The 16,808-nt window shown below is 35.5% G+C and overlaps 1 protein-coding gene across 4 annotated transcripts in view; it reads right to left on the bottom strand.

Annotated features, from left to right (window-relative positions):
* LOC106874019 (CDP-diacylglycerol--glycerol-3-phosphate 3-phosphatidyltransferase, mitochondrial) overlaps nucleotides 1–16,808 on the bottom strand; it is a 290,546-nt gene continuing 273,738 nt past the window's right edge. For all 4 annotated transcript variants that reach the window (XM_014921579.2, XM_014921577.2, XM_014921578.2 and 1 more), the window contains exons 7-9: nucleotides 13,838–14,063; nucleotides 1,055–1,137; nucleotides 1–185 (exon numbers count right to left, since the gene is read on the bottom strand). In XM_014921579.2, the coding sequence (XP_014777065.1) occupies nucleotides 66–185; nucleotides 1,055–1,137; nucleotides 13,838–14,063 (429 nt within the window). In that variant the 3' untranslated portion in view covers nucleotides 1–65. The remainder of the gene's footprint in view (nucleotides 186–1,054; nucleotides 1,138–13,837; nucleotides 14,064–16,808) is intronic.

Raw genomic sequence — 16,808 nt, 5'->3', positions numbered from 1 at the left:
GATGTGTGTATGAGTATTTTGTATTTTCTTTCTTTTTTTTTTTGTCTTTTGTGGAGAATAATTTATCAAAAGAAGTTTTTTATGTAATTGCTGATCAGTTGTACCCAGATTGGTACATATCTGTCCTTTCTTTTGAATGTGGTTTCTGAAACAATGTCAGAGCTCTGGAACAGATGTACATGTTCCTGGAAAGAAAAAATAAATGAATAAATAAATGAATAAATAAGATAAAACAAAATTTAACCCTTTAGCATTCAGATTTCGGTGTCAAATGTAATGTTTATTTATTTACATTGATTTGAATTAGTTATGCATTACCTTGTAGCTTTAGGATTTCAATGACATGATTGCTAATTTTTAGAATAATATTGTAAGGTAAATGTGAGAGGCTGGATCTGACTAATCTGAAGATAAAACAGGTAGATTATTTTGGCCAGATATGGCCAGTTTAAATGCTAAAGGGTTAAATATATCAAAGTGATAAACAGAAAAAAAAAAATACAGTAATACCTCACTTGAAGAGGACCCGTTTTACAAGACACTGGGTTTATTACTATTTTATTCTAGTGGACCCCCATAGCCATTCAATGTTTAAAAACTAGTTTTCTAAAAACTTCTTTCAAAACCCCTATTTTGTTTTTCATACATCAACTTTTGTAAGTTGAACTGTGTAAAATGTTAGAGAAAGAAACCCAGCTGTTTCTTGCAATACATACCAATACATACATCAAAAGCAAAATTTTTTCAGGGGCCCTTAAAATATTATTGTGGATCTCTAATGTACTGTTTTGTTGTGTGGACCCCCGAAAGTCTTTTATGGACCCCAGTTGGGAACCACTGGTCTAGGATATTCACATGTGAAGAAATTATATTTACCCAAATAAATGAAGTTTGGGGTATATGGAAATATGGTGCATGGCAGCCCCATCCATGCAAACATTAGAACAGAAAATCAGATACTAAAACAATGAGGATAATGTTGACAACAATGATGATGATAATGATGGCTACCTTTACAATTAAAGAAGAAATTATTTGATTTAAGTATATTTACCTGACGTAACTGTTGCCTTAAATTTTCATTTTTCGTAATTATAGCTAACTGGCATTCCAGATCACGATAGACTGACCGATAACCTGTGAAAGAAATAAGAAATAAGATTTTGTTGGAAAAGTGGCTGTTTTACATGCATGGAAAAATAATGGATATAAAACAATTGAAGCAACTTCACACATGTATTCATGAATGAGGGTGTGTATGTGTATGCTCATATGAATGTATGTTGAACTATACGTACAACATACGTACATACTCTTTACTCTTTACTCTTTTACTCTTTTACTTGTTTCAGTCATTTGACTGCGGCCATGCTGGAGCACCGTCTTTAGTCGAGAAAATCGACCCCAGGACTTATTTTTTGTAAGCCTAGTACTTATTCTATCGGTCTCTTTTTGCCGAACCGCTAGGTTACGAGAATGTAAACACACCACCATCGGTTCTCAAGCATTGGTGGGGGGACAAACACAGACACACACACATACACACATATATATATACATATATACGACAGGCTTCTTTCAGTTTCCGTCTACCAAATCCACTCACAAGGCTTTGGTCAGCCCGAGGCTATAGTAGTAGACACTTGCCTAAGGTGCCACGCAGTGGGACTGAACCCGGAACCATATGGTTGGTAAGCAAGCTACTTACCACACAGCCACGTACACACACACACACACACACACACACACACACATTATCATCACGATTTTAACATCAACTTTCCCATGTTTGCATGGATCAGATGATATTTGTCGAGGAAGATTTCCTGTGATCAACCAGCCTTCACTTGTTTCCAAGCAATGTAATAATTATAATTACACACACACACACACATATTGTGTTACAGCTGTCTCCATGTTTACATGAGTATAATTGGTCAGTTGGTTGACCAGTGAGGAAAAAGAAAAACAAATAATTGTTTTGTCTTTCTTTTACTTCACATTTGCTTTCATAGATAATGCCATTCCTATCCTCATTACTGAACTATGAAAGAAGAGGGAAATCTACTTTTGAAAACCAAACTGGGGGAAGGCAGAGTTATCTAACTTGCTCAGGGGTGACTACAACACAGAATAAGATTTGAACTTATGACTATATGGTTAGCAGTGAAGCACTTTTAACTTCCTGAAAGGCAATGAATATACACAGATTGAATATGGTCTGAACACACACTCTTTCTCTCCTTCTCTCCACTCCTTACTTTGCATCTAAGCAGACAATGTAGAACATGCATAGTTAAGAATGTAATTCACTTAACAACAAATGGAAGCAAGCCAACCAAAATGTAGAATGATGGAATCAATAAATTTTACTATGCATGGTTAAACAGGAAGTGACAGTCCTTTGAGAAATCATTCTAATAGGCAGAATCTCATAATTTATGTTTTGACAAGTTTGAAACAAAGTGCCAGATTATCCTCAAATAAGAATGCAAAATTCTTCAAGATGTCTGCAGTTCATTGAGTTGAAACATTTTCCATCAGTTTCAGCATTCAGTTGTTTGGTTTATCAAACTAACTACACATAAACACTTTTGGTACAAACCCACTTGAGGTCAACTTTGGCCCTTTAGTGCAAATTTCCTGCTATAAAGTGATCTAAGTTAAAATCTTCCCTCAAAATTTCATGTTAAATTATGTTCCAAACACCAGTTTAATAATGTCGGATTGGCTAGATGGATCTCGATTAATTGGTATTATGTTTAGGCTATGTGCTGCCCCGTATTAAAACCAACTTCAAACTGTGTTTGATAAACATTTATCTATACATGTGCATATCACAATATTTACATAATTATACAGCTACTTGCCAGGGTTGTATTGCAATCTGCCAGTAGTAAATATGAAGCTCATAGTTGAATTAATAATTGCTAAGAATTGCTTCAAGAGGTGACAAAATGCTCTGCTCTCCATAGTTGATTCTTTTAACCTAAAGTTGAGCAGCAACCAAGGAAACAGTCTTTTTAAGGATTAGTTATCTTTGCTGTGCATCTACCTTTAGTGTATTTGCCTGCACTTCTACTTTTATAACACTCATTTGTGCAGGAGCATGTGGAACTTTCAATAATATGGAATGATATTGCCACAAGATGACTGGTTAGAATTCACGGTAAGTAGCCTGATCTGACGAAGGTGGGGAGACAAACACAGACACACAAATACACACACACACACACACACACACATATATATATATATATATATATATATATATAGGAGGGGCTTCTTTCAGTTTCCATCTACCAAACCCACTCACAAGGCTTTTGTCTGCCCAAGGCTATAGAAGAATACACTTGCCCAAGGTGCCACGCAGGTGCCATGTGGTTGGTAAGCAAGCTACTTACCACATATTTTTAAAAATTGGATAGAAATGGCTTTTCTGATAATTTTTCCACTTTAATAATTCATGAACATCATCTAATTAATGAAGTGGAAAAACTCTCAGAAAAGTCATTTCTATTCATTTTTCCAAAAATATAATATTGTACCAAGGACTTTCTATTTCTTAATCTATTATATATATATATACACACACACACACACACACACACACACACACACACACACACACACACACACACACACACACACACACACACACACACACATATAAGAGTAAAGAACACTGAATAAAAAGTGAATGGATGCTGAATACCACATGCAATGCTAGAAGATTAGATTTAACTTTGGAGAATAGCCACCAAAAGCAGATGTGTGTTATTGATTATGACCTGTTAAAGGGAATAAAACACATCTCAAAAGGAAAACAATTCAAAAGGAACGAATGCACTATGAAGATTATAATTGCTGTTGTTGTTGTTAGTTTAACTCTAGGTCCAGCTTTTTTCAAGCAGACATGTGATCAAAGGTAACTCAGCATTGTGTAGGTCATCCATTTTTCTTTTTTTTCCAATGGATTTGAAAGAGATTTGGCTATTATTCTTAGCAGGTTAGGCTCTCTTGTTGGCTCTGGTTGATTAGGCAAAGAAATGACACATATGGTGTTGGGTTCAACTCCACTGAGTGGCATCTTGAGGAAGTGCCTTTTATTATAGCTTCAAATAGACCAGTGCCTTCTCATTGAAATTTGGTAAATAGAAACTGTATGGAAACCAGCTGTGTGTATGTGTGTGTGGTGGGAGGGTTGGCATGTGTGATGCGTGTGGTGTGTGTGTGTATGTGTGTGTACATACATGTATATATGTATGTATGCATATGTGTCTATATCATCATAATCCTTATTTAAATTTTGTCTGACCCATGCTAGCATGAGTCAGACAGTTTGACAAGATCCAATGAGCCAGATGACTGCCTTGAGCTCCTGTATCTGTTTTGGCATTGTTTCTGCAGCTAGGTGCCTTTCTTAACACACACACACACACACACACACACACACACACAAGCACACACATACACACACACTGAGCCTACAACAAACACATTGCTCACCCACTTTTGCAGTGTTTATCTCAAAACCTACATATAGCAGGCCTTTGTCGATATACTTTGATAAAATATTTACTCAGCATAACATATTGAGCACTCTCTACTTAGTTCATGAAACCACTTGGAATTCCTCATATTATTAAAATATTTACACACAAAGGATAAACCTCTAAGATTAATACACTGGACTTCTAGACTGCTAGATATGAATCATGACTTCATGCTTCACTATAGTTTTAGTTTAATGATGTCTGCCTGTTCAATTAATATAGCTCTTCACCATCTGTCTGAATGCTGAAAGTGATCCTCTCCTATTTCATAATTAAATTCAATGGTAAGATTTAGGAAAAAGCTACAGTGTTTTTAGCAATGGTAAAAACAAAAAAGAAACAAAAAAAGGGGAAAGAGAAAGAAAGTGAAGTGAGAGAAAAAAAACTATTCCAACAAAAATCTCATTCATGTTAGCATTGAAGTATATGTAAAAAAAGAAAGCATGAAAAAAAAAGGGTTATAAAAATAATTTGACAAAATGTAGAAGATAGGAATTTAATTAGTATTAGGTATTCATTTGGCACCTTGAAATAATTAGATAATATCCAGTAGTGTGTCTCTATCTATCAAATCAACAACAGCTACTTACTGATGGCATATTGCCCAATTAAAGCTGGATATTTCTCGACCTTTTTGAGGGTTCCCTTTCTTCATTCATTCGACATTCCTTCTTCATATTCATACTCACGTGGATTCTCAAAGAAATTAATAATAAACTCAGTGCCTCCTTAGAAATGTTTTCAATCAATACCCAGTTAAATAATACCTAAGGGCCAGAAGACTCACTTTGAAAATACTGGTCTAATTTTATCTAGCAGTGTTGCCCTTGACTATCTCTCAAATTTGGTTTACCTGTTCAGTGAGAAAACACAGAGGAGGAGGAGGAGATTCAAGGCTATAGTAAAATTGTAACACAGCTATTCTATCAAACCTTGAAAGGACTTGAAACTGGTCCAACTACTTCTATCTCATCTCGCTCACCACCCTCTATTCAACATTATTCTGAGACTGTTTGTAAATGATTTCATAGTCTTTAACACATCCAACATTCATCTTGGTACTTTTCCCCACATGTTTCCAAACAAACCAAATAATGATTTCTCCCACTGGCACAAAGAAGATTTTCAGAGGAGTGTATGAGGGAGGGGGTACATAGTTGATTGAATCAACTTTCGGTACAAGCCAGGCACTATTTTATTGACACTGGGAGGGATGAAAGATAAAGTCAATTCTATCAGTGAAATCTCTTAATAATAATTAATTCCTCTCTTGAATTGGCAAAAGTTTTCCCCGTAAAATATACTCACAGCCACCTGGGGCCAAGCCTATTTGGAGTTATCTATGATATTTCTCAAAAGGAGGAGTCAGCAATATTGAACAAAATACTGTAGATTTATTTTTTCAAGTACAGAATACAGTATATTGACAACACTAGGCAACAAAATTATTGCTGCTATTAGACAAAATTGTGCTAATAGGTAATTTGGGAGTGTTGATTCCAAATCTGCAATCACATTTCTGCACTATCATTATTATACTGCTTTCAAAATTACAATAATGTGAAAATTCATGACAAATAAAATGAATGTTATGTTAAGTGTAAATTACCATTATTTGGAATAAGAACAATAGAAACTAGGTGGATAAGTAGCTCTGAAACCAATAAAATGCAAAACTAAAATGCAAAGTGAATATTATTAATTTTATGTCTTTCAAAAATAGCTTTGGCATCTTCTTTCACGCTTATGTTGCATGTCCATTTCTCGTTTTAAAAACCAGCAGTAGTCTGTCAGCATGTTTGGTGCAAGTCTGCCACTGTAGCAGCTTTCTAGCTCTTTTATTTCTTGATGAAATCATTCACCATACTCATCACTTACATCACCCATATAGGGTGGGGAAAAAGTCAAGATGAGAGTGGAGAAAAAGGATTTTTAGAGACATTCTTGCCCCAAATTGCTTATAAGCTTTCAAAAAATCATTCACAATTACAACGTAGTTAGATGATTTTTCATTTCCCAAAAAAATTTTTACAAGAGAAACAAACATTTCCTAAGCAGTTTTTTCTATTGGGCTTAATTTTTCTTGAAAAAGCTCATCACAACTTAGTGTGTGAATTTCTGGTCCATTAAAAACACCAGCTTTGATCTTAGCTTCACTCTTGCCAGAAACAAATTTTTCACTGAGATATTTGAATCCTTCACCGTCTTCATTCATGCCCTTAACAAAATTCTTAAACAAGCCAAGTTTAATGTGTAAGGGAGGAAGGTAAATCTTCTGAGGGTCAACTAAAGGGATATATTTAATGTTGTATCTCCCTGGAGTGAAATCACTTCTCTTTGGCCATTCTTTTTCATCATCTGCTGTTCCAAAGACACAAAAAGCACTGATGCTTTGTATACTCCATTTGCAACCCAAGAAGCAAACTAATAACTTTCAAGTCCCCGCATATATTCCACTTGTACTCAGAATATTTAATCAAGTGCAAAATTTAATCCATTGATTCATAAGTTTCCTTTAATCCTACAGCATGTGCTAGTGGTATTGAAGGTTTTTGATTGCCATTATGCAGCAAAACAGCTTTTAGGCTTGCTTTGCTGGAATCTACGAAGACTCTCCATTGTTCAGGATTATGGCCGTACCCCATCTCACATAGGAGTCCTTCAACATCACAGCAAAAACAAATACCGTCCTTCTCCATAAAAAATTCATACAATTCTGTATGCTGTTTTCGAAAATACGAGCATTTTACACCATCATGATTCCATTGTTTCAACCTGGAGCTCAGTAGTTCTGAATTTTCTTTTGTTAAACCCAAGTTTCTAAATCATTTAACTCAAGTTCACTTAATAAATAAGGAACTTTTTTTTGAAGATCCTGGTTCATCACAATGATCTGCTGTATCACTTGACATGACTTCAATTGAAGTAGATGCAGTACTTTCTTCACTTAAACTTTGTCAAAAGATGAAGGAGGTTCTGAAATTGGAATATTTTCAGCAGCATAAACAACTGGTTTTAAAACTGAAGGGCAATCTGGATAATCAATCTTGGATTTGTTCTTCTTAGAGAAACCAGTGATGTTAGTTAAGCAGAAATAACAACCAGTATACTGGTTTGTTGGTTCGCGCCATATCATTGGTAATGCAAATGGCATACTTTTCCATTTACCATTCAGTCATTGGGTTAGTGCTATGTAGCAGTTTTTGCAACAAATATGAGGTGCCCACAGTTTATCTTGGTCCCCAACTTTGCACCCAAAGTAAAACTTGTAAGCATTTAAAAATTTCTTTGTATGCTTATTTCTTTGATCTTTTGGTGTAAATTTTCCACACATGTAACAAAAGCTGTCTGGGTGATTGACACAAACTTTTCTGCTCATCATAAATACATACATTAATAACCTAAATCAACACTAAAGGAAGCCTATCAGTAAACTAAAATATAAAATTTATCAACTGTAAATGTTACTGTAAAACATCAAAATATATTTCTCAAAAAAAATCATTGAAATTATAGAATGTACTGTTTTTTTCATCTCAAAATTTCAAACATTGATCACTTTAATAAATAACTAAACTTACTACTAAACTACTTTTCATGTAACCTAGCTGTCTTATATAATGTATTTTGTTTTAACAGCACTAGCAGTTATCAAGAAAAGGGAGTCTGAGTGGCTTACTATAACCTAATATCAATAGCTTACTGTGAGGAGAACTTTACTATAATTCCAACGATAACAAAGTAAAATAAATTCTCATCTTGTGTGGAAATTTAACAGGTAGCCTACATTTCCCTCTATCAGCACTTATTTTTGTTTCAGTGATGAGTATATGAATGAAAATCGAAAGCAAATAGCTTACTACTTTGTTAATATTATCAATTGGTTGGAAAATCTGATGCTGTGAATAACTAAAAAATTACACATGCTGTCTGAACACTGATGTCAGATTCGAATTCAGCACCCTAAAATTACCCTAAATCATCTGAAAAAGTTTAAATTGCATGACAAAAATTTTCTTTTGCTGCCCAGTGTAATGTATATGCTTAAATCTTTCTGTCTGAGATGTGGTCACTTCTGGTTCATTTCTTCAACTAATTACAAGTCTTCTATTAAAATAATGATTTCTTAATTGAAATAAGGATGTAAATTCATAAAGGAGGAATGTCATTATTTGAATTTATTTTAGTATTTTTCATCTTTTACATGTTTCAGTCATTGGGCTGCGGCCATGCTGGGGCATTGCCTTGAAGGGTCTATTAAACAAATTGAGCCCAGTATTTATTTTAAAGTCTGATGCTTATTCTATTGGTTTCTTTTGCCAAACCACTAAGTAATGAGGATGTGAACAAGCCATCACCAGTTGTCAAGAGGTGGTGGGGGACAAACACAAACACACACGCATAATTGTGGTTTGAGCAACACAAGCCTTAGTAATTATTACCAAAGAGTAAAAATCATACAATAGTACAAATCTTTTCCATGAAAAAGCCAAATCATTTGTTGATAAATCTAGGCTTGCTTCCCAACCACATGGTTCCAGGTTCAGTCCTACTGTATGGCATCTTGGGCAAGTGTCTTCTACTATTGCCTCAAGCTGACCAAAGCCCTGTGAATGGATTTGGTATACAGAAACTGAAAGAAGCTTGTCGTATATACATACATACATATATATATATATACACACACACACACACACACACACACACAAAGACACACACATGTAAATATGTACAAATCTACGTGTGTGTGCCTTTGTGTCTGTCCCCCACCACCACTTGACAACTGATGTTGGTGTGAAAATGACAAACACGTAAAAGGTAAAGGTAAGTATTTGAGAATTTTCTATTATTCTTTTTTACCAAACAGTATTAGCTTTTGTTGGTGGCTTATATGTTTGTTTGTTTTGAGTTTTTTTAATCGTTTTTCAAAGCCATTTATGCTAATATTGTCACTGTTTAGATTAGTGGTTCTGAACTAGGCTCCACATGGCCCTTCAGGGTCCACATGACCCTTTGGGGGTCCAAATAAGATTTTGTTGTTAAAAATTCATGTTCAGTAAATTGCTTATACTTCTACAATACACAAAATATTTAAACATTTTTTTTAATGCAATTCCTAATAATATTTAATTACAAAAATACAGTAATATTTCTTTTATATACAGCGAATGGTCACATAGGTCCAGTAGAGCAAAATAGGAATCAAAGGGGTTTATAGGAAAAAAATGGTCGAGAACCACAGATATAGACTCAGATCAGACCTACAACCAAAGGCATTCCAATTATGACCATCCAGTCACTTTGTATTTATCAAGGACTATACATTGAAGGCAGAGTATAAACTGAGGGATAGTTGTCAGCTATGTCTTGTAGTTGGAGTAATGGCATAGAGGCTTCTTAAATTATCGGTGAGTTTTTTTATTAGGATTTATTTCTTCATTAAAATCACACAATAAGTTCAGCTTGTCATTTTAATTACTACAAAACTCCTAGGGGAGTGTCTTCAATTTTATGAACAGAGACATTGGTGTGAAGATATCAATAACCAAATGCTTAAGCAGTAATTTATCTACCCTGACAATCTATCAATCCATCCATCTGTTCATAACTACTTTTGAGGGATCCACTCTCTCTCACACACACACACAAACATAATGCCAGCTAAAGCAAGAAGCATAGAAAAATAGAATCTATTTGTTAAGCTAAATATAAAATGAATACAACATAAATAAATAAAGGTAAGGAAGTGTGAAAGGAACAACTTTTTTGTATGTTTAATTTTTATTCTTTCTTGTGAATCTTTCCCTGTTCCCTGTCAGTTGTTGCTGACAGATGAGTGTTGACAGCATAACAAACCTTAACTATGATAAGACTGAACACATGTTGACAACAGGGACCACAGCAAGGGTGGAGTTGAGAGAAAGGGAAAAAAAATTTTTTTAAATTAAAATAATAAAAAAAAGAACTGTGAGACGAGGGGAAAAATTATAGAAAATATAAAACTGTCTTTTAGGAAAAATAAATAAATAAAATAGTAAATTGAGTGAGAAAAAGGGGATATTGTGTTTGAAGTTAATTTATATCCTAAAGACTTAACTATGTGCACAAGAGAAATTCCAGTCCTCTTGGAAAAATAAAATAAAACTTGGTATAAGAGGAAAGCATTTGGAGGTATTGAAAGATAACATGGCAGAAGGCTGGGGATGTGAAGAGGATTAAGGTAGAATATTCCTCAGAATAAACACTGAGTCTAACAATTTTATAAACAAAGAAATTGTAAACAGCATTAAGGTGGGAGAACATTGATAGCAAAATTAACTTAATGGATATCATCCTTACTTTTCTCTCTCTCTCTCTCTCCTCTCTCTCTCTCTCCTCTCTCTCTCTCTCTCTCTTTCTTTCTCTCACACACACAGAAAGAGAGAGTGTATGAGAGTGGGGTGAGATGATAATCCTTTCTACTATAAGAACAAGCAAAGCCAGGAATTTTTAGGGAAGGTGGGCTAGTCAATTACATTGATTCTAGTACTCAACTGATGCTCATTTCATCAACCCAAAGGATGGAAAGCAAAGTCAGTGTTGACAGAATTTGAACTCAGAACATAGAGACAGTTGAAAAGCTACTAAGCATTTTGCCTGGCATGCTAACAATTCAGCCAGCTCACAGCCTTAGAGAGAAAAAAAGATTATAAAACTAGAAAGCTTAAATGACAGAAAGAAAATATCTCCTTCTATGTCTTGAGTCAAAATATTTAAAACATAAAAATGGAAATTTTGAAAAAAAAACAAACTTTCATTTATAATGTAAAACCAGTTTGAGTAGACAATGATCAGATGCTATGAAATATATGAACATCTGCTAAGTACTGACGAGGTTTTGAAGGTCTGTACTTATCTCCAGTTTTTATGGAATTACCATGGGTGAGAGATGCAGTTCCCCCCATGACTTAAAAAACACCAGTCATCTCTGCTAACATTCACAAATGATCTAACAAAGTTCAACTGAGGTGTACAGAATTAAGTGTACTGCCAAAACACAGTGGATTTCAACTACCAATTAGACGATAGTCGAAAGTATTATAGATTAATAAACCTTATCTGTTAGATAAGTAACTGATAAGGAATTATACTTTAACTTGTTTTTCATTCTTGTCAAAACAAATACAGCATCAGTTGTTGCAGTGAACTAAACTCCTTTCACTGCTACTCAATGTCTACACCATTTAGGTAAAACTCATTGCCTACAGTTTCTTAAGCAATGAGGCTTATGTCCTGAGGGGATATTGAGAGAGTTTCTAAGTTGTACATGTCATTTGTAGATGGTTGTACTGCAAATATCACGTGCATGATTTGGGCATTAGGGCTTCACTCATCAACTGCTCTAAGCAGCAGAGACAGTAGGCTGCAAGCACAAAGTTATGCATACACCCCTTTAAGGGTTGAACAGAGTTACTATCAGTTGCCATTCATGAGAAGGTGATAGCATTTTCACCACAAAGTTTACCAACCTCATCTTCAACATTGTAGCAATGTTAGTGGGTTTAGGCTACTATTTATTATACTATATTTCACTGAAACAAAAATCTAATAATATAAAAGATGGCATTCATTCATTCATTCATTCCTGCCCTTCCTCCTACTTATCCTCTCTTCCCCCTCTCTCTTTAATACAGCAAACCCAAACTGAAAGGAGGTTCTTACAGTATTGAGTTATATGAATAGTTATATTGTAATTACTCTAACAACACATCCACTACATCCTTCTCTTTGATATATAAACTCTAAGCAAGACACCTCTAAGCAAAACAAAATATTAATGCAGATGCGACTGTGTGTTAAGAAGCTTGCTTTCCAGCCACATAGTTTCGGGTTCAATCCCTCTATGTGGACCTTTGGCAAGTGTCTTCTACTATAGCCCCAGGCCAACCAAAGCCTTGTGAGTGAATTTAGTGATAGTAACTGAAAGAAGCCCATCATATATAAATGTGTATGTGTGTCTGTGTTGTGCATGTGTGCGTGAGTGTGTGTGTCTGTGTGTCTTTGTGTTTGTCCCACCACTACCTCTTGACAACCAATGTTGATGTGTTTATGTCCCCATAACTTAGTGGTTCAGCAAAAGAAACCGATAAAATAAATACTAGGCTTAAATAAATAAGTCCTAGAGTCGATTTATTCAACTAAAATCCTTCAAGGCAGTGCCCCAGCATGGCCACAGTCAATTGACTGAAACAAGATAAAAAATAAAAGATAAAAGCCTCTATATGGTTTCTTGATATGTTAAAAATAGCAGCCAAATCTCCTCAAATCCTACACACAATATCATTTTACAAAAAATAAGGGTATATTAGTCACTGTAACCCTAAATATATATAAAAAAAAAAAGACAGGATGGCCATGGTTGAAATGCCTTAAATCAAAGAGCTGCTCTGCCAATATTGACCTGTGATTACCCCTGTAGCATTTAAACCGGTCATATCCAGCCCAAACATTCCCCCTTGTTTTATGCTCAGATTGACAAAATCTAGCCTCTTACACCTACCCTACAATGTCTTTCTAAAAATAAGAACTCACATCATTAACATTTCAAAGCTATGAGATATAACATGATTAATTCAAAACAATGTGAAATAAGTGTTACATTTAAAAGAGTAATCTGAATGCTGAAGGGTTAAACAACAACAGCTACAATAACAAAACTGTTACATGCAATGTCATTACCAGTTCGAATATGCCTGTGGCACATTCAAACTCATAAACAAGCCATATACTGTGTTTTGTCATGGAGAAAATTTCTCGCTGTAGACAAATGGTATAAATACACCAAAAACAGCTTGCAGCGCCACCTATCCAGACTGTGAGATGCAAGCATTTCAGAGTGGCTATCTCCTCTTCAGTTACAGAACTGGTAATAACATTGCATTTATACACATCACTGCTTAGCGCTCCCACCCCGTAAAACTGTTACAATATATATAAATGGCAGGCATGGCTGTGTGGTTAGGAAGCTTGCTTCCCAGCTACATGGTTTCATGTAGCACCATGAAATTGGAGCTAAGAGTGACTTGGTTGGTGTGATGTAACGCTGGTGGCACCTTGGGCAAGTCTCTTCTGCTATAGCCCCAGGCCAACCGAAGCTTTGTAATTGAATTTGGTAGGCGGAAGTTACTGCCATGTGTGTACATGTGTGTGTAAGTGATTGTGCCTCCTAACAGAGAGGGAAACAAACTGGTCAATACAGTTATTCAATACAGTTATTACAACATAGAACACAGTAAACTCACCAAAATTTGAAGAACCAATTAAAGTCAGACTCGGCAGCTGGTCTTTTGAAATGTAATACCAAAGCCCTTTCACATGAAATGTCCATTTATTGCGATAGTATTCATATAACTGAATGCGTTTTTGTTGCTCAAATGCACAGAGTTTTTGGTGAAACTGCCGAGCCACTTGGATATAAAGATATGGAATAGCACCAGCTGCCCCACTGGCACCATAAAAACCATTCACCTGTAAAGAGAAGAAGAAGTAATTTCAAAGGCGTTATTTAAATATAATTTCTAGAGACATGTAGTTGAAATAATAATTAGTGTAGAGGGGGGAAGAAGTGATAAAATTGAGGCCAGAGATAGAGTAGGATTGAAGAAAACTTTAGGAACATCTAACAACAAAATTTTTTCTTTTTTGCTTTTCTACAAGCTGAAGAGTATTAGAACCAGCTGAAAAGATATCACCAATCTAAGATAAGTAGGAGGTTGGCTACTGCAAATATGATGACCAATCTATTGAAAAAATGACGATGGTGATGATGACAAAAGCATGAAGGGTGTGATAGAGATGATGTGTGAATCCAGTTTGATTAGACTACCATCAAAGAGACATTTACTAACTACTATTGTCTTCAATAGCTACCCAGCTTTCCTGTTCCCCCAACAACACAGATGGATTATTGCAAGTGTCAGCAGGAGGAGCTGGTCTCTATCTCACATGGCCAATTTTCAAACTGACAAGAGAAGTTTCAAGATGAGTCATGCCAGAAACAAAATCTATCTACATTACTGTGTATGGAAATTGTCTCCAAAATACAGAATAACTGTATTTTGGAGACAGTTCTCATAGGCAATAAACCTATAACGTTTCTTTCTAGAGTTCAGTAGCTTACACTTTAGCTGTGCTAGAAGGTAAATGGTTCAGGTCAGAAGGCTAAGTGGATCATAAACTGGACTATTTGATTATAATATTGTTTTTCTGATTTGGGGGTAAAAAAAATACACAACATAATGTTACACTTTTGATTTTGTTTTTAACCCAGTCTTCAATCTATCTGTCAATAATAAGTGCCAAATCTCATGAGAATGTTATTTGCAACAGAAGTGGTTTTTATGCAGACCCAAAAATGATTTATTTCATGTCCACTTAACACCATGAAATTGGAGCTAAGAGTGACTTGGTTGGTGTGATGTGACACTGGCAAATGAAGATATATTTTATTGGCTGAGTGAATAGTAACCAAAATGACTTGTGAACATTTCAGTGAATATTTATTGCCAGACATAAAGATATCTGGCATTGGCTGTTTACAATAAACAACATAGATATTTGCTCTCTCTCTCTCTCTCTCTCTCTCTGTGAAAGAGATGCTCTGAAATTATAGAAAGCTCTCTGTATGACAACATGTAGTCAGCCCAAAAATATATGAAGCCAACTGCACAAATTTCCATGATAAAAGTGGTCCTTGGCTGTCTGTCCTTAGTCATCTGTGCTCTAGGCCAGGTGCCAAACAGTTTTTATAGGGGACTGGAAGCCAAATTCTAGAAAGTTCAGGAAAACTATATCATGCAATAGCCTCGAGCTGATTGGTTAATTAATACACCAATTACATGAAACCATGATGGTTCGCTCATAGTGTTTGACAGAGTATGTAGCAGTTAGGATTTCAAATCACTACTTAAGGGACTGGGAGCCCTTTTGCACTGATTCATGTTTTAAATGTCTCTAAAGTCACAAAAGGATGGCTTAGTCAGAACTAGAACAGCAGTGAGACCTCCATGACTGATAAGAGGAAGAAAGTCATCATATGCTTGATGGTTTTAGCAGAGTGGACTTTGCTAACAGCTGCTTAGATACAAGGAGTGGTGTTAAACTGGACATCAAATTAAGTTTACATCATAAAAATATGTACAGGTCATCTGATGGCATTCTGCATAGGTTTTGTCTACCCAATTTTCGTTCACAAGACTTGAGTCAACTCAAAGTTTTGATAGAAGATACTTTCCAAAGGCACCATGCAGTGAGATTGAACCAGGAACTGTGTGATTGAGAAACAAACTTCTTAATCCCACATCCAATAATGAGGTGAGGAAAACCATATTCTTGAGGCAATGACAGTTTATTATGGAAAAGATTCAATGAGAATCATGTAGGTCTCCCAACAGCTAAGTGAATTAATGTTACAAAGAATTAGACACCTGCAGTTGATTTGAAACTAAGATCAATATGGTGGCAGTAGTGGTGATGGCAGTGGTGGTGGTGGTGGTGGTTCAATACGTTTAGCCACTCAGCCATTTCTCCATCCACCACATTGATATACCTATGGTCAATCTTAAGTATCCTAAGCAATATCTAAATTGCTGAATATCCCTGCTTGAGAATAAATCGATATTCTTTCCAATAAATCCTGCGTATGAATTTTTCTTCCTGTTATTTCCCATTAGAATGACTTCTAGAAAAAAAAAAATCAATGATTGATAGCAAAGCACAATGGATGAACTTTTGACCAGCAACTTAACATGCACTGATTCCAGCATTTGTTGTATCACCTTTGTGTCAACACGACAATCTCAGACAATAGAAATATTGGTGATGGTAAAAGCGAGAGTAACATGGATGATGGTGATGACAGAACGTAGCAGCAGCATTCTCATCACCACTTCCACCATCATCACCACCACCACCACCACCACCACCACCACCACCATCATCATCATCAACAACAACAACAACAACAACAACAACGGGATGTTGATGGTGATGAAGATGATAATGAAAATGGTGGTGGTGTTGGTAGTGGTGGTGCTGGTGCTGGTGGTGGTGGTGGTAGTGGTGGTGGTGCTGATGGTGGAAATGACAGCAAAGATGGTGGTGGTAGAAGCAATGATATAAATTTTCTAAGATTACCCAGATTTTGGATAATTAGTGTTACAGGGTATTGTTTTTTGTTTTCTTTTTTGTTTTTTTTTTAAGTGATTTGATTTG

Source organism: Octopus bimaculoides, chromosome 1 (genome assembly GCF_001194135.2).
Source record: "Octopus bimaculoides isolate UCB-OBI-ISO-001 chromosome 1, ASM119413v2, whole genome shotgun sequence".
In the NCBI taxonomy this organism is placed as follows: domain Eukaryota; kingdom Metazoa; phylum Mollusca; class Cephalopoda; order Octopoda; family Octopodidae; genus Octopus; species Octopus bimaculoides.
The sequence above is the reverse complement of the archived record's forward strand: the minus strand, read 5'-3'. Positions and strand labels throughout refer to the sequence as shown.